This window comes from Pecten maximus, chromosome 18 (assembly GCF_902652985.1).
Source record: "Pecten maximus chromosome 18, xPecMax1.1, whole genome shotgun sequence".
Taxonomy (NCBI): Eukaryota; Metazoa; Mollusca; class Bivalvia; order Pectinida; family Pectinidae; genus Pecten; species Pecten maximus.
The window spans coordinates 29,769,098-29,796,020 of NC_047032.1; the positions used below are offsets into that span (position 1 = coordinate 29,769,098).

General features: G+C 35.7%; 1 protein-coding gene and 1 long non-coding RNA gene across 3 annotated transcripts in view; both read left to right on the forward strand.

Moving 5' to 3' along the window:
• The first annotated feature begins 108 nt into the window (after positions 1 to 108).
• The window catches only part of LOC117316220 (hydroxyacid-oxoacid transhydrogenase, mitochondrial-like), a 32,351-nt gene continuing 5,536 nt past the window's right edge, over positions 109 to 26,923 (forward strand). Inside the window, exons 1-12 of one of the 2 annotated variants that reach the window (XM_033870759.1) lie at positions 109 to 230; positions 3,860 to 3,900; positions 9,321 to 9,373; positions 9,894 to 9,947; positions 10,253 to 10,407; positions 10,774 to 10,970; positions 12,828 to 12,905; positions 13,728 to 13,833; positions 14,512 to 14,664; positions 15,199 to 15,297; positions 25,008 to 25,086; positions 26,589 to 26,685. In XM_033870759.1, coding sequence (XP_033726650.1) covers positions 172 to 230; positions 3,860 to 3,900; positions 9,321 to 9,373; positions 9,894 to 9,947; positions 10,253 to 10,407; positions 10,774 to 10,970; positions 12,828 to 12,905; positions 13,728 to 13,833; positions 14,512 to 14,664; positions 15,199 to 15,297; positions 25,008 to 25,086; positions 26,589 to 26,685 — 1,171 coding nt within the window. In that variant the 5' untranslated portion in view covers positions 109 to 171. Of the gene's footprint in view, positions 231 to 3,859; positions 3,901 to 9,320; positions 9,374 to 9,893; positions 9,948 to 10,252; positions 10,408 to 10,773; positions 10,971 to 12,827; positions 12,906 to 13,727; positions 13,834 to 14,511; positions 14,665 to 15,198; positions 15,298 to 23,787; positions 23,887 to 25,007; positions 25,087 to 26,588; positions 26,686 to 26,923 lie in introns of both variants that reach the window. The other variant, XM_033870760.1, reaches the window with a different exon arrangement.
• On the forward strand, positions 18,055 to 20,992 carry LOC117316221. Its single transcript, XR_004529846.1, has 4 exons — positions 18,055 to 18,641; positions 18,722 to 19,421; positions 19,761 to 20,200; positions 20,261 to 20,992. It is a non-coding gene; the product is annotated as an uncharacterized LOC117316221 (long non-coding RNA).

Consider the following 26,923-nt stretch of genomic DNA (forward strand, 5'->3'; position numbering starts at 1 on the left):
AGTGTTTTTACTCTTAGGATTAATGCTAGATCTAGTATTAGTTTTCATAAAGGGGCGTTTTCAAAAACTACCATAAAGGTATTCCCCCATCTAAAAATAGATTTTGCTAACCATATCCGGTGGAATCCCTTTCTCCTTATCAGCTGTTATAGAAGTGGAACACCAAACACCATGGCTGCTGCAGCGAGAAATAAGGCGCTAAATCTGATGCGACACGTTGCAAAATCATGGTAAGGTTTTAGAAAAAAAAACCTGCTTTGGTAATTGTTAATTTTCAGAGGAAACTTTAAAGCCATTGACCTCTCTAACGTTGCTGATAGTGAGTGCTTGTCACTGTTGAGGGTGAAAGAGTAGGTCGATCCGATCTTAGGTTTTGCGATTTTGCAATTTTTGAACACTTCGATTAAATTCTCATGGCTTTAGGCCTTATCACGGACTGAATTAATTTATCAATTATTGATTAATTACATAATAGAAGTTTAACTACATAATATTAAATGATAACCGAATAATTGTATAATATGCATGTAATAATGCTGTGCAACTTCAAAACCACATGTGCCTGGAATGTTCAAAGATAGGTGAGAGAGAGAGAGAGAGAGAGAGAGAGAGAGAGAGAGAGTGCGAAAAAAAATGGTACACAAATAAATTATGATTTATTAGTCTTGTGGGATTTTTTCTCACTTAGCCTATATATACTGTATGTTCCAGAACACGTGTTTATATGTTTCAAATACAAAAAGTTGTATTAACCATATTTGTCAGCCATGTACTTGCATTTATTAAATTGTATATACAGTATATGACCAGAGACCTATATACTAAATTAATATAGGTCTCTGATATGTCTTCCTGGTATTACACTCTGCTATATTATTATATTAAGATCCACTGCATGCTTATAGCCAACAAAAGTGAAAATTATTATAGAAGTTGAAAAAATGTTTTATTTATTTATATTTTTTTTTTAACACTTTTATTCATTTTACAATTGTGAAACACGTTACACCAACTTTAATCACTCTTGACGGCTCAGATAGAAGTGCATGATGCATAAGGAGTCTTAATATGGGAGGTAACTAGAGTAACCAGAGAAAATTGACGTGGTTGGGCAGGTGACCTCATACCTTTACATGTCTGGTAGCTAGCTAGGAGAATGGAACCCCTGTCACCTAGTTGAAAAGCCCCCTCCCTGTTTCATTATTATAATTGGGTGGTTGTGTGGCACAGTGGTAATACAGTTGCCGTTCAAGGGGGTTCAATTCACCAAATTAATGTGAAAACGTATGGGGTCATATGCCCGACCATCAGGGTATTCTGGTTTCCTCCCACAGTAAGACCTCTCACACACTTCCATCTGGGTGAACAAGCTTGATTAAATAAGTTAATAGACAAACTTGTTTCGCAATTGTTGTAAAATCAATGAAGTTTACCTTTATATAACCATTATTGCTGTGAGAAAATGAAGTGTTTACTTAGTGGTTCAGACTGGAGAAAAGCACCAAGATGGCTATTACTCACATTGTGATGTGCAAATCTTTTTCCTACATGGAGCCAGGACTATGTTAAAGTTTGAATATGTGGTGTTAGGATGTGGGACGTTACCTGTAGAGCTCGTATTACAGTAGAACGACATAAATATATAACTGGAATCACTGGAATCACTGGAAGACATCGATATAAGTCTTATTTGATTTCTTTGATGTATCTTGACGTTTTCCCACAACTAATCGGACAGAGACCTATCTATAGGAATAGGAAACCTGTTGTTAGTCTTACCAATGGCCAATAGTTAGTTCTCTGATATCAACAGGTAATATGTTTACAGATGGTCTCGGCTTATCTCAATTCAAATAGAGTATGTGAAGGTCATCATGTTCACACGTACACTTCCATGTTCAAATTCCAGGGCTGAGGTGTTATAAAGGTTCTTAGCACAATTTTTCTCTGAAATGTACCTGAAATAATTTCTTCCTTGTTTTTTCTGTCTGTATATTTTTGTCTGATTTTAGTCCCATTTCCTAATTGCATATGTTGTTTATGTTTTTCAAATACCGGTTATAATTTCTAAAACAGTGTTTTTCTTTGAGTCTAATTTTGAAGTCTCAATTTTCAAAGGTGCATATTAGGTATTCCCTGTGAAGACTAATATCTCCGAATGTCTAGATCTCAGGTATATGATATATTCATTCCTATCTCTGTTCTTCATTTCCCCCTTATTTTACACTATTTCTTACACCAAATACGAAACATGTTATACCAACTTTTATCAATCACGCTTGTTGGCCTGGATTGAAGCGCCCTAGGGGTCTTACTGTGGGAGAAAACTAGAGCACCCAGGGTAAAACCCACGTGGTCGGGCAGGTGACCTCTAACTTTTTCACATCCAGCGGGGAATCAAACCCGGGGATATATCGGTGACAGGCAAGTGTTTCACCACTGTGCCATCCAATCACCTATTATTTGTCTTCTTGACTAAGCCTTTATAATATTATGAATGCAAATTGACAATATGTAAACAATGGCAAGACTTTTAAAAGACTTTGGTTTTTAAAGAAAAACATAGAATGGTTGCTGAGGTATAAAAAAACTTGTGATAAATTTATTGACTTTATAATTACATTTGAAGTGAAAAAAAAAAGATCAAATGTTTACATGGTTTGTGACATCAGCTAATGTCAGTTTGAGACATGGTGTCCTTGTTGTAGCTGGTGGCTACCTCACTAAACACCATACAGATGGAAAGCTGTCAAATATTATACAGATCTTCACCATGACAGTCTGGTGTTTTACCCTGTTGAGTTATCTCACCTCCACCCCAGTTTGGTTGTATCCCTAACATTTTGGCAAAATTCTGTATTTATCCTCAAGTTCACCGTACATATACTATGGCAATCTAAATTAGCCAGTGTTAATTTGAGACAGCGTAAATGTTCAGTAACATATTTATCTGCAATTAAGACCCATCCCCTAGTGTTGAAGTTCATTATCATATGTATCCACAAATAAGACCTCTCCCCTTGTGTAAAAGTCAAGTACTGTATTTATCCACAAATAAGCCCATCCCGTAGTGTTGAAGTTAAGTATCATTTTTATCCACAAATAAGCCCCCTCCTCTAGAGTAAAAGTATAGTAACATGCATTTAATATTTTGGATAAGCTCATTTGTGAACAACTTTTGCCTTCCTATTTGCGAATTAAAAATTCTTCAAAAATGAAAAAGGGGCTTATTTATGGACAGGGTTTTTTTGCAAATAATTATTGTAATATAGGAAGCTCAACCCACACATGTCCATGAATACATAACTGATAGTTAATCTATACGCAACATGTACAGCAGTGTACTGTATTTTAAAGTGACTGAATATTTGAAATTCAATTTCAATTCATTTTATTCACTTTAAGCTTTACACCTCATCAGTACATATAACATATATACAATACAATAAATTTGCGGTCACAGCAATATAGCAGTGAAGTAACAATTAATATCTATAGAGAATGGACATCTGTGGAAATTTAAAAACTCAAAAAACTTTATATCAAATACTTACTGGTATATATCACAAAACTAAGCCTTTCCTTTAAAAAAAAGTTTATTTATGAAAATCAGTAAACGTCTTCATCCACGTCTTATGATTTAATAAATGTGCTTCTTATTATATTTACAAGGTATGTTTATTGAAGACCTATTGAGGTATATTTGTAGGTATATATGTCCTAAATGATCATACATGTAACACTAATAGTCTGTATTGTGTGTAATCATGGGGTCTTAATTTGTTTACAAGGTATTAAGTTGTGGATAGATACGGTAATTACCTGTATATGACATAATCAATGATATTTTTTTCTACAGGCAACATATAGCTCCAGAGGCTACAGGTGTGACATTGAACAGTAAGTAAATACAGTTAGACAAAGTTATAGAGGTTATGGAGGTTTGACACTCCAACAGTAAGTAAATACAGTTAGACAAAGTTATAGAGGTTATGGAGGTTTGACCCTCCAACAGTAAGTAAATACAGTTAGACAAAGTTATAGAGGTTATGGAGGTTTGACCCTCCAACAGTAAGTAAATACAGTTAGACAAAGTTATAGAGGTTATGGAGGTTTGACACTCCAACAGTAAGTAAATACAGTTAGACAAAGTTATAGAGGTTATGGAGGTTTGACACTCCAACAGTAAGTAAATACAGTTAGACAAAGTTATAGAGGTTATGGAGGTTTGACACTCCAACAGTAAGTAAATACAGTTAGACAAAGTTATAGAGGTTATGGAGGTTTGACACTCCAACAGTAAGTAAATACAGTTAGACAAAGTTATAGAGGTTATGGAGGTTTGACCCTCCAACAGTAAGTAAATACAGTTAGACAAAGTTATAGAGGTTATGGAGGTTTGACACTCCAACAGTAAGTAAATACAGTTAGACAAAGTTATAGAGGTTATGGGGGTTTGACCCTCCAACAGTAAGTAAATACAGTTAGACAAAGTTATAGAGGTTATGGAGGTTTGACACTAAACAGTAAGTAAATACAGTTAGACAAAGTTATAGAGGTTATGGAGGTTTGACCCTCCAACAGTAAGTAAATACAGTTAGACAAAGTTATAGAGGTTATGGAGGTTTGACCCTCCAACAGTAAGTAAATACAGTTAGACAAAGTTATAGAGGTTATGGAGGTTTGACACTAAACTGAAGTAAATACAGTTAGACAAAGTTATAGAGGTTATGGAGGTTTGACCCTCCAACAGTAAGTAAATACAGTTAGACAAAGTTATAGAGGTTATGGAGGTTTGACACTAAACAGTAAGTAAATACAGTTAGACAAAGTTATAGAGGTTATGGAGGTTTGACCCTCCAACAGTAAGTAACTACAGTTAGACAAAGTTATAGAGGTTATGGAGGTTTGACCCTCCAACAGTAAGTAAATACAGTTAGACAAAGTTATAGAGGTTATGGAGGTTTGACACTCCAACAGTAAGTAAATACAGTTAGACAAAGTTATAGAGGTTATGGAGGTTTGACACTAAACAGTAAGTAAATACAGTTAGACAAAGTTATAGAGGTTATGGAGGTTTGACACTAAACAGTAAGTAAATACAGTTAGACAAAATTATAGAGGTTATGGAGGTTTGACACTAAACAGTAAGTAAATACAGTTAGACAAAGTTATAGAGGTTATGGAGGTTTGACACTCCAACAGTAAGTAAATACAGTTAGACAAAGTTATAGAGGTTATGGAGGTTTGACACTAAACAGTAAGTAAATACAGTTAGACAAAGTTATAGAGGTTATGGAGGTTTGACCCTCCAACAGTAAGTAAATACAGTTAGACAAAGTTATAGAGGTTATGGAGGTTTGACACTCCAACAGTAAGTAAATACAGTTAGACAAAGTTATATAGGTTATGGAGGTTTGACACTAAACAGTAAATCAATACAGTTAGACAAAGTTATAGAGGTTATGGAGGTTTGACACTCCAACAGTAAGTAAATACAGTTAGACAAAGTTATAGAGGTTATAGAGGTTTGACACTCCAACAGTAAGTAAATACAGTTAGACAAAGTTATATAGGTTATGGAGGTTTGACACTAAACAGTAAATCAATACAGTTAGACAAAGTTATAGAGGTTATGGAGGTTTGACACTCCAACAGTAAGTAAATACAGTTAGACAAAGTTATAGAGGTTATGGAGGTTTGACACTCCAACAGTAAGTATATACAGTTAGACAAAGTTATAGAGGTTATGGAGGTTTGACCCTCCAACAGTAAGTAAATACAGTTAGACAAAGTTATAGAGGTTATGGAGGTTTGACACTAAACAGTAAGTAAATACAGTTAGACAAAGTTATAGAGGTTATGGAGGTTTGAGACTCCAACAGTAAGTAAATACAGTTAGACAAAGTTATAGAGGTTATGGAGGTTTGACCCTCCAACATTAAGGGAATACAGTTAGACAAAGTTATAGAGGTTATAGAGGTTTGACACTCCAACAGTAAGTAAATACAGTTAGACAAAGTTATAGAGGTTATGGAGGTTTGACACTAAACAGTAAGTAAATACAGTTAGACAAAGTTATAGAGGTTATGGAGGTTTGACCCTCCAACAGTAAGTAAATACAGTTAGACAAAGTTATAGAGGTTATGGAGGTTTGACACTAAACAGTAAGTACATACAGTTAGACAAAGTTATAGAGGTTATAGAGGTTTGACACTCCAACAGTAAGTAAATACAGTTAGACAAAGTTATAGAGGTTATGGAGGTTTGACCCTCCAACAGTAAGTAACTACAGTTAGACAAAGTTATAGAGGTTATGGAGGTTTGACCCTCCAACAGTAAGTAAATACAGTTAGACAAAGTTATAGAGGTTATGGAGGTTTGACACTAAACAGTAAGTAAATACAGTTAGACAAAGTTATAGAGGTTATGGAGGTTTGACACTAAACAGTAAGTAAATACAGTTAGACAAAGTTATAGAGGTTATGGAGGTTTGACACTCCAACAGTAAGTAAATACAGTTAGACAAAGTTATAGAGGTTATGGAGGTTTGACCCTCCAACAGTAAGTAAATACAGTTAGACAAAGTTATAGAGGTTATGGAGGTTTGAGACTCCAACAGTAAGTAAATAAAGTTAGACAAAGTTATAGAGGTTATGGAGGTTTGACACTCCAACGTAAATACAGTTAGACAAAGTTATAGAGGTTATGGAGGTTTGACACTAAACGGTAAGAAAATACAGTTAAAAAAAGTTATAGAGGTTATGGAGGTTTGACCCTCCACAGTTAGACAAAGTTATAGAGCTTATGGAGGTTCGACACTCCAACAGTAAGTAAATACAGTTAGACAAAGTTATAGAGGTTATGGAGGTTTGACACTAAACAGTAAGTAAATACAGTTAGACAAAGTTATAGAGGTTATGGAGGTTTGACCCTCCAACAGTAAGTAAATACAGTTAGACAAAGTTATAGAGGTTATGGAGGTTTGACACTAAACAGTAAGTAAATACAGTTAGACAAAGTTATAGAGGTTATGGAGGTTTGACACTCCAACGTAAATACAGTTAGACAAAGTTATAGAGGTTATGGAGGTTTGACACTAAACGGTAAGAAAATACAGTTAAAAAAAGTTATAGAGGTTATGGAGGTTTGACACTCCAACAGTAAGTAAATACAGTTAGACAAAGTTATAGAGGTTATGGAGGTTTGACACTCCAACAGTAAGTAAATACAGTTAGACAAAGTTATAGAGGTTATGGAGGTTTGACACTCCAACAGTAAGTAAATACAGTTAAAAAAAGTTATAGAGGTTATGGAGGTTTGACACTAAACAGTAAGTAAATACAGTTAGACAAAGTTATAGAGGTTATGGAGGTTTGACCCTCCAACAGTAAGTAAATACAGTTAGACAAAGTTATAGAGCTTATGGAGGTTCGACACTCCAACAGTAAGTAAATACAGTTAGACAAAGTTATAGAGGTTATGGAGGTTTGACACTAAACAGTAAGTAAATACAGTTAGACAAAGTTATAGAGGTTATGGAGGTTTGACAAAGTTATAGAGGTTATGGAGGTTTGACACTAAACAGTAAGTAAATACAGTTAGACAAAGTTATAGAGGTTATGGAGGTTTGACACTAAACAGTAAGTAAATACAGTTAGACAAAGTTATAGAGGTTATGGAGGTTTGACCCTCCAACAGTAAGTAAATACAGTTAGACAAAGTTATAGAGGTTATGGAGGTTTGACACTAAACAGTAAGTAAATACAGTTAGACAAAGTTATAGAGGTTATAGAGGTTTGACACTCCAACAGTAAGTAAATACAGTTAGACAAAGTTATAGAGGTTATGGAGGTTTGACCCTCCAACAGTAAGTAACTACAGTTAGACAAAGTTATAGAGGTTATGGAGGTTTGACACTCCAACAGTAAGTAAATACAGTTAGACAAAGTTATAGAGGTTATGGAGGTTTGACAAAGTTATAGAGGTTATGGAGGTTTGACACTAAACAGTAAGTAAATACAGTTAGACAAAGTTATAGAGGTTATGGAGGTTTGACACTAAACAGTAAGTAAATACAGTTAGACAAAGTTATAGAGGTTATGGAGGTTTGACCCTCCAACAGTAAGTAAATACAGTTAGACAAAGTTATAGAGGTTATGGAGGTTTGACACTAAACAGTAAGTAAATACAGTTAGACAAAGTTATAGAGGTTATAGAGGTTTGACACTCCAACAGTAAGTAAATACAGTTAGACAAAGTTATAGAGGTTATGGAGGTTTGACCCTCCAACAGTAAGTAACTACAGTTAGACAAAGTTATAGAGGTTATGGAGGTTTGACCCTCCAACAGTAAGTAAATACAGTTAGACAAAGTTATAGAGGTTATGGAGGTTTGACACTAAACAGTAAGTAAATACAGTTAGACAAAGTTATAGAGGTTATGGAGGTTTGACACTCCAACAGTAAGTAAATACAGTTAGACAAAGTTATAGAGGTTATGGAGGTTTGACACTCCAACAGTAAGTAAATACAGTTAGACAAAGTTATAGAGGTTATGGAGGTTTGACACTCCAACAGTAAGTAAATACAGTTAGACAAAGTTATAGAGGTTATGGAGGTTTGACACTCCAACAGTAAGTAAATACAGTTAGACAAAGTTATAGAGGTTATGGAGGTTTGACCCTCCAACAGTAAGTAAATACAGTTAGACAAAGTTATAGAGGTTATGGAGGTTTGACCCTCCAACAGTAAGTAAATACAGTTAGACAAAGTTATAGAGGTTATGGAGGTTTGACCCTCCAACAGTAAGTAAATACAGTTAGACAAAGTTATAGAGGTTATGGAAGTTTGACACTCCAACAGTAAGTAAATACAGTTAGACAAAGTTATAGAGGTTATGGAGGTTTGACACTCCAACAGTAAGTAAATACAGTTAGACAAAGTTATAGAGGTTATGGAGGTTTGACACTCCAACAGTAAGTAAATACAGTTAGACAAAGTTATAGAGGTTATGGAGGTTTGACACTCCAACAGTAAGTAAATACAGTTAGACAAAGTTATAGAGGTTATGGAGGTTTGACACTCCAACAGTAAGTAAATACAGTTGCTGTATAATTTATTCACAAAGACCACAAGGATGGAACAAGACATTTACAGCAATTACAAGATTTATAAATTATGTTATTTAATATCGCTATAATTCAACCTTAACATATCTTCACATGCACCATTGATTTACCATAGCTGTCCTGATATTTGTGATCTGACAAAGTGTTTATTGTGTGTTATTGTAGAATTTGATTGGGTTTTTTTTTTCAGATAGATTTGGAACAACAGCTGATCCTCTTACTCAGAAGGAATATGCCTTTGAGGTGAGTATATAGCTCCAAATCAAGTTCTTCAATGGCAAATCTCAGTCACAGATAAGTATCTGGTAAATACTGTATACTGTAATTTGTATAAGAGTGATCTTTCTTAAGTACATAGATTTGTACCTGTTATAAGTATTTTGGTTTTCACTGACAAGGTCAGCAGCATTTGTTTATTATATCTGCTCAAAGATCTGAACATTAACATTAAAAAAAATAAATAAAATAAATAAATAAATAAATAAACGATGCCCAATTAACTCTAGCTCAATTTAGAAAAAAATTAGTGCCTGATATGAACAAAGTATAGATTTGGATGGTGACCCTTGAAAAGTACACCGAGAAAAGGACCAGGTGTTTCTGAAGGGGAAGCATCTTCTGCTTCATCGACGACACCCCTCAAACAAAATCAAGGTCAAATCGACGACACCGATCAAACAAAATCAAGGTCAAATCTGTAAGTGTTAAGGGTCTGTTTCAGACAGTCTACATGTCAACCAGTATAATTTACATTATGTTTCAGATGGCATGCTCTAATATCCGGTATGGTCCAGGAGTCACTCAGGAAGTTGGCATGGTCAGTATGAGAGGAATCATTAAGACCTTTAAGATTACATATGTAACACATGTTTTGTCTTAAGAATATGCCATTTTGAACTCTTTACAGTTACATGGAATGCCTTGATTATGACTTATAAGCTCCTGTGACATCGCAATTGGAAGTTTGTACTGATGCATATATTTAAAGCACTTAACATATACTGGTACTAGTACAGTCTTTAGCAAAATTGTGACATGGATTATTTACACTATTTTGAAGCATGATGTGATAAAAATTGACTAAATGGTTTTTTACAATGTATTTGAAATTTTCATCCCTAGGACTGTAAGAATTTGGGCGCCAAGTTAGTATGTGTGATGACGGACAAGTATTTAAAGTCCCTACCCCCTGTCCAGGTGGCGCTGGAATCACTGGAACGCCACAAAATCCCATACAAACTGTATGACAGATGCAGAGTGGAGCCTACAGATGAAAGGTATGGAAGCCAATTACTGGATGGTTGTATGTTTGGATGTGACATTTATACAGTCAAACCTTGTTACCTAAGAGTCAGTGAGGTTATCGATATAGCTGTGAGATATACAGAGTGTGTTTATATAGAGATTTTACTGTTGGAACTCATGTTTACAAGTTAGGCAGAGTCTTCGAGTGACCGAAGTTTGAGATTACAAAATTTGATTGGAGTTTATTGTTTACTGTGTTTGTAATCTAATGAAAGGACCAGCCATATCATAGTATGATGAATGCCACTTCTCCATATATGTTTACATGTGGAAACTGTCATGCAAGTTGCATTAATTCTTTTGAAAAATTTATAGCAATTTTTTTTGTATCTTTAAAGCTTTAAGTCAGCTATAGATTTCTCCAATGAGCACGAGTTTGACGTATTTTTGGCTATTGGAGGAGGATCAGTCATGGATACTTGTAAGGCAGCCAATCTCTACTCCTCCAAGCCAGGCTCGGAACTCCTTGACTACGTTAATGCTCCCATCGGAAAGGGACTCCCTGTTACTCACCAGCTCAAGCCTCTTATTGCAGGTATAAAAATCAACTTGTTTGTGACTGTCATTCATGGGTATTTTCAGTAGAGTATAACATTGTGTGACTGTCATTCATGGGTATTTTCAGTAGAGTATAACATTGTGTGACTGTCATTCGAGGGTATTTTCAGTAGAGTATAACATTGTGTGACTGTCATTCATGGGTATTTTCAGTAGAGTATAACATTGTGTGACTGTCATTCATGGGTATTTTCAGTAGAGTATAACATTGTGTGACTGCCTTACATTCCACTTTACTCCAAAACACTGAGTGTAATTCATTACACCATGACTGCGACATGTAGCACTTGTATAGCATTGAAACATTGTGACTGCCATTAGTAGAATTGTCATTGCGATTCATAGCACTATGACCCAACTGGTGTATAAACATAGGGCGAGATCCGACCTGAAATGTGTTGTAGTCATTACATGTGTGACACATGAGGCCAACTCGATTTGCACCCTTCTCAGAAGAGAAGCCTTCTCAGAAGATCGCATTCCGTTATATGTAAATCGTGTACACCGGAAGAACATAACTCAAAACAAGTTTTTAAGTTTTCTCAAACACTTTAACACAAACCTGTGCGTGTATGTGCCATAAATCCTTCTCTAGTGAAACTCATCACCCAGCATGTCGCACAATATTAAACATGGTTGCCGCCATCTGTATCTGTATTCCTTAGATTCCTTCTTCCTAGGAGAACCTCCAGGTCCTGGAGTGATAACATATTTACACTTTGACGGTTTAGATGAGCAACTGGATTAAAACTAGTACATGCGGGTTAAAATGATAAGATGTTCATAATCCATGCCTAAGATATATACAGTCAGTTAGCATGGTATACACAATATTAGGTTTACACAAGCAAGCACGATAGTGTATATAAGCAAAATAGCAAACTGTACAATATAATCAGCACACACAAGCAATATGCAGTCTGTTAGCATGGTATGCACGATGTTAGGTTCACACATAAGGAGGCAAGATAGCGTGTATCATCAAGATATCGGTCTGTACAGTAGAGGGAGCACACACAAGGAAACGTTGTACTAGAGATGAAAGATAAATCTGAAAGATCTAAAAGATGGAAGAAGATAAATCTTCCAGCTTCGAGACGGAAGAGGTAGAAGATCTTCCAGAAGCAGGAGAGCTACAAATCGAGTGACCGGAAGATATATTCTAGAAGGAGAAGAGTGAAAATCGAGTTGGCCTGTGTAAAAGACCTATTTGGTGTGATACAGATTCAATGAAGGATTACACTTATACATTACCTAGTTCACAGTACCAGTGATAAGTTGTCAGTTTATATAAAGCCCAATGATATTCATATTAGAGTGATCAGTTTTCAGCTTACATAAATCCATGTGGTATTATATTAAAGGGAAGTAACTCCCACTTATGTGTGAATTTTATATCATGAATTCCATAGTCCCATTCTGAATTTGTCGCATATATAGTAAAAATTCCCTGCTTGTGAAAAAACAACAATTATACCATATGTATGATTACTCTACACTAATTGAAGAATGTTATCGGAGTCATAATTGTTTTATAGTAATATCAACACTAATCTTGTTTTGGTGTCGATATACTGGGTCCTTAATGCATCAACGGAAGATTTTATGGTGACAATGACTCTTCATCTGATGGAGTCTATAGACACCATTGCTAGTAATTGTGTGACAGATGTCAATAATTATGAATTATATTATTTTCAATGTATTGTCCAGGGATTGAGCTCTGGACCTCAGGTTTTCTATAGTCTTATGTTCAACTGATCATCAAGCTTGCCGAGCAGTATTTTGTGACTAGTATTAATTACCATGGTTACAATTGTCATTTTGTTAAAAGTGACCACGACAGCCGGAACAGGAAGTGAGACAACAGGAACATCAGTGTTTGATTATCTCCCCATGAAGGCTAAGACAGGTACGCTACGATTTATCTTTCCTGAACTGTACAGATAATAATGGCTTTTTATAAGTAGCCAAACTCGACCTGTAATTAGGCCCCACTCAACTTTACTCAAGTTTTATGATGTGTTTCTACATCAAGAAGTTCAAGGGCAAGGTGACTTTTATGGAGGTGGGTGGAGGGAGGTTGATGTAGCTTTGTGATGTAGTGGATCCCGATTGTAATATTCTTACAATTGTAATGGGGGTCTAACTTCAGTTTCATGGGGCCTATAAATAATGTCCCTGTTTAATATTGTATTTTTCTCTGGAAAGTAGACCTGTAACTGAAAGTAAAAAGTGGAAAAACAAGGAAATGGAATGATGCAAAAAAAAATATATAGGAAATTGGGGAAAAAACTAAATATGGAAACACTGTATTATCTTGTACCTTGCTTCTATTCATACTAGGAGTTTTCATTTTCAAAATTGGTTTGAACTTACTGACCTTCATGTTTTTTATATGATATTGTACTTTCCTATGTAATAAATAGTTTTATTTGAACTTTGAACTCTTTAGGTGCTCAGGTATATTTCATTTGAATTTTGACCTTTCTATCTTTGTTTTATGTGATAGTGTTCTTTCATGTCATGCTTGCTTAAACTTTCTGAGTAAATTTCATTTGAACTTTGACCTTTCTTTGTTTTATATAATTCTTTTTTCCTTGTGCCATTGTAGTTGCTTTTCATTGTACTTTGAACTTTGTACATGCATGTTGTCCCTAAATTTTGTTTTATTTCAATTTCAAATTACAGTGTATAACTGTTTTATGTTGATTGGATATGTATTTTGGTATAGGTATTTCCAACCGTGCCCTACGCCCCACCCTCGGAATTGTCGACCCTCTACATCTCCTTACGATGCCGGAAAGAGTAACTGCATACAGTGGAATAGATGTCCTTTGGTAGAGTGATTTAATTCTGTTTCATTACACACTTTCACAACAAATTATGGGATGGAAGTGTAATAATATTAACATCTCGTGATAATAATGATTTGAAGTTTTAAATACCACTATATGACAGCAACATAGGCATCTCAAAGTGGGTTTTTTTGGGGGTTTTTCACAAATCATTATCCGTGGTTATTAGGCCTTTAGTAATCAGTCAATGTCTTTCTCAACTATCTGGGAAGTATACAGTCGGGAGCTACCATTTTGAAGTGGCGACCCTTCAGTCACGCACGTAGCCCTGCATCCTACTACTGGACCTTCAACATCACTGATAACATATACTCTGCTTCTCACAAAAATTCACCAACATTATAGAAATATATTTATTTTCACCAACAAATGGGGGAAAAAATTGCGTCCTGATAAAGATGTTTATAAGACCAAAAGTACTTACAAAATATAGAGGTGGAGCACGTAGAGTTTCTCCGGGGCATGATTCATTATTTACCCACTTTAAAAAGATGCATTAGAAGCTCAAACTTCAGGAGTGTGGTAATAGCGTAAAATAATTTTATGTAACCTTTTTCATTGTATAGTGTTTTCCTGTTTTCAATTGATCATATCATAATTACTTTTTTGTCTGTTATGTAGCATCTTTAATCCTTGTTTGAATGATAACTATATTTTCAGCCATGCTATCGAGTCATACACTGCCGTCCCCTATGAGGAGCGAGTCCCACGTCCAGAAAACCCAAATCTGCGACCAGCATACCAGGGCTGCAACCCAATCAGTGATATCTGGTCAGGGCATGCTCTGAGGATGACCAACAAATACCTCAAAAGGTGAGGAATGCTATCTGAATGAAATATCTATCACCATGACAACATGTCTTTTACCATGGCAACATATAAGTTACTATGACAACATGATTAATATTTGAAAAATGAGCTGTAAAGATGATAATAAGAAGTTGTTCCTTTTTGAAAAAAACAACTTTTTTTCTTACAAATATTACTGGTAGTTTGTACTGAAAAGGTTTCAGATTATTTTGCAATTGCTCACATTTTTGTGGTCTTTAAACATTTTGAAACTAAAAAGATAATTTTTTAAAAGAAATTATGAAACATACTATTGTATAAATGTCTCTGTTAATTTTCATGATTTTATCCATCTTAAAATACTGAACACTTTGGAATGAAAACCTGAACTGTACTACTTTAGATTATGTTGCCTGTTAGATGTAAAAATGAATACAATGTACATATCTCAGGACTATTTTCATATGATTTTCTATTTTAAACTTATAATTTTGATACAATTGTTTTCATCTCAACTTTCATTTTAATACACAAATTAATTTTGACAAATAAACAAAGAGCTGTATACGACAAAGGCGATGTTGAGGCTAGATCTACAATGGGGTTAGCCGCGTCCTACGCTGGCATCGGCTTCGGAAATGCTGGAGTACATTTGTGGTATGTCTGTATGATCAATATAGAGTTTGGTTTGCATCTTACTCACCCGTGTTTGTGGAATTTTGGAACTAACATTAGTAGTAAACTTGACCTGAAATGTCACTAGTGTTGGATTGTTCATAGCCAGACTAGCTTGGTACTTCATTAAAAAAATTAATATATCTTTTTAAATTCATTAGTATTTGATCTCTATAAAAAAACAACAAGACGTTATTTTTTTTTCCCTGTTTGTGTCACCTGTAAAAGGCGACATATATGTTTCACTTTGTCAAAGTCAGGTGGTTTTCTTGCGATAACTTGAGTTCACTTGGGCCAATCAGACTTAAAATTCATACAGTGCTTCCTTACCAAAAGTGCTTGCTTGGCATTGCTTTTCATGTTCAAAGGTCAAAGGTCAAGGTCACTGTTACTATTAATAGAAAATTGGTTTCCATGCAATAACTCAAGTTCCCTTGGGCCAATCAAACTCTATCAGGCTCAAACTTCATACAGTGCTTCCTTACCAAAAGTGCTTTCTTAGATTGCTTTTCAGGTTCAAAGGTCAAAAGTCATTGTTTTTGATAAATAGAAAATAGGTTTGCTTGCAATAACTTGAGATCCCTTGGGCCAATCAAACGCAAACTTGATGCATTGCTTTCTTACAGGAAGTGTTTGCTTGTTTAAAACTCATCTCCTAGCTTGCTGCACAGGTGACACATCCACTTCCGTGGAATTCTTGGTTTTTTTAAATACCAGATTTTTGTGTGTTTGTATGTTTTGATAAAAAACAAGATCTATTTTTTGTAATGTCACCTGAGATGAAGTCTCAAGTGACCTATTTTAATCGTCTTATGTCTGTCGCTGTGCGTCGTCTGTCGTGTGTCCGTAAATAATTTACATTTTTGACTTATTCTTCAAAACCTCTGAACCAAATTCAATGAAATGTGGCAGGAAGCTTCTATGGCTAAAGGTCAATCAAAATAGTTAATTATATGGTCCCCTACCCCCAGTGGCCTGAGGGGTAAAATTGACTAAAACTTCTTCTCTACTCTCAGATATGGTGAACTCAAACACTCTTCATAGATGGAAGGGCTTTACCAAATTTGTGAATTTCATGACCCTGGGGTCACACGTTTGCCCCTGGGTAGGGTGTAAACTTTACTATAGTTTATGTAGGGAAATCACATTTTGGACTATTGTTTGTTGGATTTCAATTGGAACTCAATTCTAATTTGGTTAACATTATCAGCATAGGATGACCGTTTCGATGGTATGCACATGTTGGCCCTTGACTGACCCGCAGGGGCTGATGGGCAGTGCTAAAAAGGGTCAAATTGACTGAAATTTCAAAAATCTTCTCAAATCCCAAATAAGGTAGAATCAAATACTCTTCATATATGGAAGGGTCTTAAGGTGCTTTACCTGAAATTGTGAATTTTATGACCTGCGGCTCACATGTTTGCCCCTGGGGAGGGGGTAAACTTTACTATAGTTTATATTGGAAAATCACAATTTTGACTATCATTTGTTTGATTTTTATTGGAATTCGTTCTAACTTCATAACATTATCAGCATGGGATGACAGCTCGATAGTATGAACTTGTTGGCCCTGACTGTCCCCTGGGCTGATGGGCGTGGCCAAAAGGGTCAATTAAATTAACTTAAATACTTCAAAACTCAGGTGAAAGCTAAGGCCCATGGGCATCTTGTTTTTTCAATTTATTTTGTTTTGAGAAAAATCTACCCGTTATTAGCCGCTCAATGTATTGAGTCTGTACATTTGTTTTAAGTCTTGAGTTTCTTTAGATTCAAAAATGTACTATTTGGAAAACATCTGGCTATGAACAACTGCTGCTGTTTCTGTTCTAACAAAATACTGGTACTAACACTTTCTGTTACAGGGCCCTGAATCAGCATTTCAAAACAAACAAAACGAAATACTAGTTCTAACACTTTCTGTTACAGGGCCCTGAATCAGCATTTCACAGAAAACAAAATACTGGTTCTAACACTTTCTGTTACAGGGCCCTGAATCAGCATTTCAAAGAAAACAAAATACTGGTTCTAACACTTTCTGTTACAGGGCCCTGAATCAGCATTTCACAGAAAACAAAATACTGGTACTAACACTTTCTGTTACAGGGCCCTGAATCAGCATTTCAAACAAACAAAACAAAATACTGGTTCTAACACTTTCTGTTACAGGGCCCTGAATCAACATTTCAAAACAAACAAAACGAAATACTAGTTCTAACACTTTCTGTTACAGGGCCCTGAATCAGCATTTCAAAACAAACAAAACGAAATACTAGTTCTAACACTTTCTGTTACAGGGCCCTGAATCAGCATTTCAAAACAAACAAAACGAAATACTAGTTCTAACACTTTCTGTTACAGGGCCCTGAATCAGCATTTCACAGAAAACAAAATACTGGTTCTAACACTTTCTGTTACAGGGCCCTGAATCAGCATTTCAAAGAAAACAAAATACTGGTACTAACACTTTCTGTTACAGGGCCCTGAATCAGCATTTCAAAACCAATTGTATCTGTTCTTGTTATTAATGCATCAGTTTGATTCAGAGATAAAAATATCAGCTTTAATATTCCTCATTAAATGGTCTGGGGCATGTATATAGTATTACTGTTGCATTCTTTCAATCATAATTTCATTTCCGCTCTTTTATTCTTTAACAGATAGAATGATAATGAGGTGGTTCTGATCAAGTGTTTTTATTATTTGGGTCGATCCAAAGTCCAGGTTTCACTCTTAAGGGAAACCAAAGTGCTTCACGTATCAAATCATAAAAAATCTTGATTCGACCCGAAGTACCACTAATTACCTCAAAGGCAGATGGTATTTGTGTATGAAATGTCATTGTTCTGTACATTTTGGCATTACTTTTATTACTGGTAGGCACAAATACCCGGTACTCATATAATCCTCATTCTGGCATAGATTTTATCAACAGAAATTTTGCACGTTTCTGATGTCCGAATGAAGAAATATTATGCCCCTTTATAATGACTCAAGTTCCATAAATTTTTGCTTAATAACTCAAGCTCATTTAAATTTTTGCTTATTAACTCAATTTCCTTAAAGTTTCTGCTTAATAACTCAAGTTTCATTATTATATTAATTTTCTGCTTAATAACTAAAGTTCCATTAAGTTTTTGCTTAATAACTAAAGTTCCATTAAGTTTCTACATAATAGCTCAGGTTCCATTAAACAAAATAAACTTATATTTCACACAGTACTGCGGTATACTGAACTCTCTTATTTAGGTTCACACAGTGCTGCGGTATACTGAACGCTCTTATTTAGGTTCACACAGTGCTGCGGTATACTGAACGCTCTTATTTAGGTTCACAAGCTCTTATTTAGGTTCACACAGTACTTCGGTATACTAAACGCTCTTATTTAGGTTCACACGCTCTTATTTAGGTTCACACAGTACTTCGGTATACTGAACGCTCTTATTTAGGTTCACACAGTACTTCGGTATACTGAACGCTCTTATTTAGGTTCACACAGTGCTGCGGTATACTGAACGCTCTTATTTAGGTTCACACAGTGCTACGGTATACTGAACGCTCTTATTTAGGTTCACACAGTGCTGCGGTATACTGAACGCTCTTATTTAGGTTCACACGCTCTTATTTAGGTTCACACAGTACTTCGGTATACTGAACGCTCTTATTTAGGTTCACACAGTACTTCGGTATACTGAACGCTCTTATTTAGGTTCACACAGTGCTGCAGTATACTGAACGCGATTATTTAGGTTCACACAGTGCTGCGGTATACTGAACGCTCTTATTTAGGTTCACACAGTAGTTCGGTATACTGAACGCTCTTATTTAGGTTCACACAGTGCTGCGGTATACTGAACGCTCTTATTTAGGTTCACACAGTGCTTCGGTATACTGAACACTCTTATTTAGGTTCACACAGTGCTGCGGTATACTGAACACTCTTATTTAGGTTCACACAGTGCTTCGGTATACTGAACACTCTTATTTAGGTTCACACAGTACTGCGGTATACTGAACACTCTTATTTAGGTTCACACAGTACTGCGGTATACTGAACACTCTTATTTAGGTTCACACAGTGCTGCGGTATACTGAACGCTCTTATTTAGGTTCACACGGTCTTATTTAGGTTCACACAGTACTTCGGTATACTGAACGGTCTTATTTAGGTTCACACAGTGTGCGGTATACTGAACGGTCTTATTTAGGTTCACACAGTACTTCGGTATACTGAACGCTCTTATTTAGGTTCACACAGTACTTCGGTATACTGAACGCTCTTATTTAGGTTCACACAGTGCTGCGGTATACTGAACGCTCTTATTTAGGTTCACACAGTACTTCGGTATACTGAATGGTCTTATTTAGGTTCACACAGTGCTGCGGTATACTGAACGGTCTTATTTAGGTTCACACAGTGCTGCGGTATACTGAACGGTCTTATTTAGGTTCACACAGTACTGCGGTATACTGAACGCTCTTATTTAGGTTCACACAGTACTGCGGTATACTGAACACTCTTATTTAGGTTCACACAGTGCTGCGGTATACTGAACACTCTTATTTAGGTTCACACAGTACTGCGGTATACTGAACGCTGTTATTTAGGTTCACACAGTACTGCGGTATACTGAACGCTCTTATTTAGGTTCACACAGTACTGCGATATACTGAACGCTCTTATTTAGGTTCACACAGTACTTCGGTATACTGAACGCTCTTATTTAGGTTCACACAGTACTGCGGTATACTGAACACTCATATTTAGGTTCACACAGTACTGCGGTATACTGAACACTCTTATTTAGGTTCACACAGTGCTGCGGTATACTGAACACTCTTATTTAGGTTCACACAGTGCTGCGGTATACTGAACACTCTTATTTAGGTTCACACGCTCTTATTTAGGTTCACACAGTACTGCGGTATACTGAACACTCTTATTTAGGTTCACACAGTACTGCGGTATACTGAACGCTCTTATTTAGGTTCACACAGTACTGCGGTATACTGAACGCTCTTATTTAGGTTCACACAGTACTGCGGTATACTGAACGCTCTTATTTAGGATGGCTTTATCAATCCATAAAACAAGTAATTACATTAAATATAAAATCAGGTCCGTAAGTTCAGTGCCATTACACCCATCAAACTAAACATGGGTACTATATATGGGCCCATTCATCTGATCACTACTTTGCTATCTGAAATATTTAGCTGAATATTTCATCATCAGAGGGCCTGTCATAGTCAGCCATCTTGGTTGTTTGTATCCAGAATAACTGTAACAGAGAGGTCACTTTCAATCTTGCGTCAAATTTTATAGTGCCCGTGGACACTAACAGGTACTCTGGTCGGTGAAATATTCAGTTGAATACAGAAATTAGTTAAGAAAATGTAAGTGTGATGAGATTGAATTGTTCCCTGTGGCTCATGCAGCACTGTCATCCCTCAACATCAGACCATAGTGCTCACCAATGGAGGCAATAATATATCAAGTGCTTTCATTAGATGTGCTTTCTTGGCATTGCATTTTCAAGGTCATTGTTAGTAAACATAGGTGTTAAAGAAATTTTAGTTGCCATGGTAACCAGGTCACTATACAAAAGTCCATAACTCATCCGTCCTTTGATCAATTTTATTCAAACTTGGTCAAGTGATGTAATTTGTTAATGCCTATAGTTATATACCCCCCCCACACACACACACACACAGGAGTGATGGGACCATGTTTAAATGTGCATGCATTATATTTCCCTACAGAATTTTTGGTTTCCATGGTAACCAGGTTTTTGATACCAATATTCTTGTGGAAAACTTGATCAAGACAACTCGCACAACTCCTATATAGCTATCAACTGATTTCATTTGAAATACATAGGAATGTTAGGGAGTCATAATGTGTACATATGCATGCAGGTTTTTTCCCCAAAAAATTAGGTTGTCGTGGTAACCCATTCACTAAAAACAGGTTTTTGTTGGAAAATCTTCACCAGAGGGGTGGTGGAGGGGCGGGGCTTATGAGTTGGCCCTCTGGACAACAGTTCTAGTTTGACATGTCAGATGTTTCCAGAACTGTTACCAAGGAAACATAATGGAGACTTCTGATTGGTCAAAATTAAGATATCATCTATTTAAGCTGAAAAACAAGTATACAAGGGTTTAAGGATGGTGCTATTTTCAAAAATATTGGTTGTCATGGTAACCAAAAGAAGTGCCTTTATTTGGACACATCTTGTCCATACTAGTCCTAAATCAATTACCATTGAATGACACAGGGATATTAAGAAACATATGTAGATGAACATGTAAAATGTTTTTGGTCGAAAAATTTGCCGTGGTAATATGATCACTATACACAGGTTTTGGTACATATGTCCTCTGATCATGCAGGTCTTTGATAATTTTTTTCCAAATTTTGTCAAAAGGTGTAAGATCAACTAAGGAGAAACAAACAATGCAATATTATAAGTTAATTCACCCTCTCAATTTTCCCGAACATGTCTACGACTTATTTGATTTCCATGGATACATGTACATGTAGTCATGTACCGTATGTCATAGCTATGAAAAAAATAAGTTTGTGGTATGTAGTTTCAGAGCAGAAACATCAAAGGAATTCCCTATATCTATTTTAGATTTTAGGGGTAATATTTTAAAAAATTAATCTTTGTAGCAGACTACATGGAGATTCATGCCCATGTAGAATCAACCAGGGGGGGGGGGGGGTGTCCCTTTTTAGCTCACCTGCCCAAAGGGCAAGTGAGCTTATGCCGTGTGCGGCGTCCATCGTCCATCCGTTGTCAACTTTTTCATTTAAACAACTTCTTCTCAATAACCAAGAGGCCCAGGGACTTGATATTGGGCCTGTAGCATGCTGGGGTGAAGGGCTACCAAGTTTGTTCAAATAAATGACCTTGACCTTCATTCAAGGTCACATGGGTCAAATAGGAAATAAGCTTCAAACAACTTCTTCTCAATAACCAAGAGGCCCAGGGACTTGATATTGAGTCTGTAGCATGCTGGGTTGAAGGGCTACCAAGTTTGTTCAAATAAATGACCTTGAGTTTCATTCAAGGTCACATGGGTCAAATAGGCTATAATCTTCACATGACTTCTTCTCAATAACCAAGAGACACAGGGAGTTGATATTGGGCCTGTAGCATGCTGGGGTGAAGGGCTACGAAGTTTGTTCAAATAAATGTCCTTGACCTTCATTCAAGGTCACATGGGTCAAATTGGCTGTAACCTTCAAACAACATCTTCTCAATAACCAAGAGGCTCAGGGACTTGATATTGAGCCTGTAACATGCTGGGGTGAGGGGCTACCAAGTTTGTTCAAATAAATGACCTTGACCTTAATTAAAGGTCACATGGGTCAAATAGGCTATAATCTTCAAACGACTTCTTCTCAATAACCAAGAGGCTCAGGGACTTGATATTGAGCCTGTAGCATGCAGGGGTGAAGGGTTACCAAATTTGTTCAAATGAATGACATTGACCTACATTCAAGGTGAAATATTTTTAAATCTTGCGATAGCCAAGTGTCACAAAGACCCGATATTAGGCCAATAGTATGTTGGAATGAAGGACTAGAAAATTTATTGACATGAATAAACCTAGCTTACTCTGATATTTGAATAAATTTGTCATCAGCATAGTATTTGTAGAAATGCCCTCAATCAACTGCAAATTTGCTGTAGATCCAGGTGAGCGATACAGGCCCATTGGGCCTCTTGTATCAGTAAGATCTTGAACAATTTCCTCATTGGGACCAATCTGACGCTAATAATTATTGCCCATTAAAGTTTACAACTAGGATCAGGATATTGGGTCAGTAGCACACTGGGATGAAAGACTACAAAGTTTTATTCAAATGAATTACCTTGGCCTTCTTTTTTATATGATAAATATATATGTATGATAAATCTTAGTTAAAAAGTAAAAATTATTTTTCAGTATCAGAACTCAGATGACCAGTAAAGCCCATTGGCCTCTTGTTAGAGCATATATATGTAATATTTTACATTGCATGGAGCATCACACACCTGTGAAATATCAAGGAGGATTCCCTGTTTCTATTTTTAGAGCTTATAGTATTGAATATTGCATGGAGCTTCATGGCTTTTTGAAATATCAAGGGATATTCCCATTTCTATTTTTAGAGCTTATGATATTGGACTTTTGCATGGAAATTCATTAGCCTGTGAAATATTGATGAGGATTCCCTGTTTCTATTTTTAGAGCTTATGATATTGGATTTTTACATGGAGATTCATTAGCCTGTGAAATATTGATGGGGATTCCCGTTTCTGTTTTTAGAGCTTATAGTATTGGCTTCTATTTTTAGAGCTTATAGTATTGGACCATTGCATAGAGCTTCATGAGCCTGTGAAACATCTAGGCAGATTCCCTATTTTCGTGTATTTAAAGCTTGTAATATTGTGTGTGTTTTTGCTGTGTGTGTTTATTTAGATCTACAGACAACCCCGATGATATGGAGGCCCGTAGCACGATGCATTTAGCGAGCACGTATGCTGGTATTGGCTTCGGTAACGCAGGGTGTCACCTCTGGTAGGAATAGTGAATTGATACCTTTCAAATACAAGATTGAAATATTTTCATTTACATTTCAATAGTTTTAAATTTTAATTCAATATTCTTGAAAGTTAAGGTACTGAAAGCTTTCAAATATACTTTTGAATTTGGATGATTTTTGTTTTGTATAACCAGATAACAAATGAAAATAACAATAGATGGGTCACTAAAGATAGAACTTGCACGTTCAATAATTTGAACTGAAGTCGATAAATCTATTTGAAATATTTCAGTACATCTTTATTAAAATTTCATTGCCTTTAAAATCTAGAAAATTCTGGTGCTTTTCACAAATAAAAATGTTGTACTAATTATTAATTCAATTAACTTTACATTTAGGGGATACATATATATCATAATATGGGTCATTTTGCACACAACGCCATCTTATGCCTTATCTCCACCTCTGCATATCTGATATCCCTGTATAGCACATTCCATATTTGATATCCCTGTATAGCACATTCCATATCTGATATCCCGGTATAGCACATTCCATATCTGATATCCCTGTATAGCACATTCCATATTTGATATCCCTGTATAGCACATTCCATATCTGATATCCCTGTATAGCACATTCCATATTTGATATCCCTGTATAGCACATTCCATATCTGCCTATCCCTCTAACTCTTCTACATGTTGTACAAATGATTGAAATAAATTGAAAGCATCACTTTTCCCACTTGTTAGATTTATGAAATTTAGAAATAATAAAATAATCAACAGTGCAAAATATTTTCCATATCAATCAAAGGGAGATAATCACCCAACTGATAGTTTTTTCGACTGATGTTTCATGTCATGTTTGATAGTTTTTTTCGACTGATGTTTCATGTCATGTTTGATAGTTTTTTTCGACTGATGTTTCATGTCATGTTTGATTATGAATTACAGGTTTTAATGCATGAAATTCTATGACACCTGGAAAATATTAAGTATTTTTATTTTGAATTATCGCATAATTTAGTCTCATGTTACATTGTACAAATTAAAACCATTATTAATGTCATTCGTGGTGATGCAACTTCATATTATACTTAACTGCCGACGTGAACACGTATGAGTTTCAAATAAACATGTTTATTTTTCAGCCATGGCATGTCCTATCCAATTTCTGGACTGGTCAAGGATTTTGTCTCCGCAGGATACGACAAGGATATTGCACTAGTCGTAAGTAAAAATATTAAGATTTAATTTAATTTTACCTCATATATTAGATATTGGTCAGATTGTATTTGACTTACGGATTAAAATGACTAATTAGTCCAGCTGAAGCAACCTATTCAGGTCCCTAAAAAAATGACTAATTTGGGTTTCTTAAAAGACTTGATTGGGTCCCTGAAGTCACTAATTTGGCACCAGAAATGATTGGGACTTGAAAGTGATTCATTTGGACCTCTGTATTAATTGACTGAATCAGTCCTCCTGAATGGAATCAGTTGGTTCCCCAGAAGAGTTTAACTTGGATGATTAGATTCCCCTGAAACGACCAAAACTTTGTTCACTGAAAAGACTAAATTCTTAACTAGAGACTCCCCTCTGAAATGATTATATATTAAGTTCCGAGAAATGACTAAAATTAAGTCACTGAAAAGACTAAATTCTTAATTGGATCCAACTTTGCAAAACATCAGGGATGTGATGAATATCTCTGTTAGTATATGGAGGATATCTAACAGTATCTTTAGTAATACCAATTATATTTCACAAGTGGGGCTAATATTTTGATATTTTTTATATCAAAATATTAGCCACACAAGTGAAATATGCTTGGTATTACTGAAAATACAGTTAGATATTCTGTTTTGTTCATTTTTAAAGAAAAATATACTTGGCAGCTTTTTAATTTCCCCCATTGTCTTTGTAAGCAGTGTTTTGATTTGTCAAATCATAAGAAAGTGAAATTTTTTCTAGTGGAAAATATCACTTTTTTGATCACAAGTGATCTCAAGTGACCTATGCTAACCATCTTTTCTCTGTCATCATCTGTCGTTGTCTGTAAACAATTTACATTTTTTACTTCTTCTCCAAAACCGCTGGCAAGAAGCTTCCATGGCCATCGGTCAACAAAAATTGTGAATAAATATGGTCCCAACTGCCTGAGATGCGGGGCCAAAAAGGGTCAAATTGACTAAAATTTCAAAAATCTTCCTCTCAACTCCCAGATATGATAGAATCAAATACTCTTCATAGATAGAAAGGTCTTAAGGTCCTTTTCTTATTTTGAATTTTATGACCCTGGGGTGTCACATTTCCCCCTGGATGACAGCTTGATGATATGCATATTTGCACTCACTGACCCCAGGGGTTATGGGCCGGGCCAAAAAGGGTCAAATTAACTGAAATTTCAAAACTTCTTCTCAAGACCAAAATAAGGTAGAATAAAATACTCTCCATATATCAAAGGGTCTAAGGTGCTTTACCAAAATTGTGAATTTCATGACCCTGGGGTTTCACGTTTGCCCCATGGGAAGGGGGTATACTATAGTTTATATAAGGAATGACAATTTTGACTATCATTTGTTTGATTTCTAGTGAATTCATTCTAACTTTGTTAACATTATCAACATGGGATGACAGGTTGATGTATGCACATGTTGGCCCTGACTGACCCCCTATTTTTCATTGTTAAAAATGTAATAAATTTTGTTGTTTAATTCCTCTACATACAGCCCCACGGTCTGTCGGTCATAGTGTCTGCCCCAGCTGTATTTGAGTTCATGGCACCCGCATGTCCAGAGCGCCACCTGGAGGCTGCAGAATTCCTAGGTTGGTAACCTTTAACCTTACATAATGAGTAGTTGTAAACCTAGGAATATGATTTGTGAATTCTAATACAATCACAGGCAGTTTTTTATGTTAAATGTTTCCGGTTATAAAAATTAATTGAATTTTCTATGATCCATTTAGTTCAGAAATGTTATGCTGTAATTTTTGTAGATTGAAGAAACCAAGTTTTAAAATTATTTGAAATATCTATGATTCTTTTAAAACAGAAATGTATTTC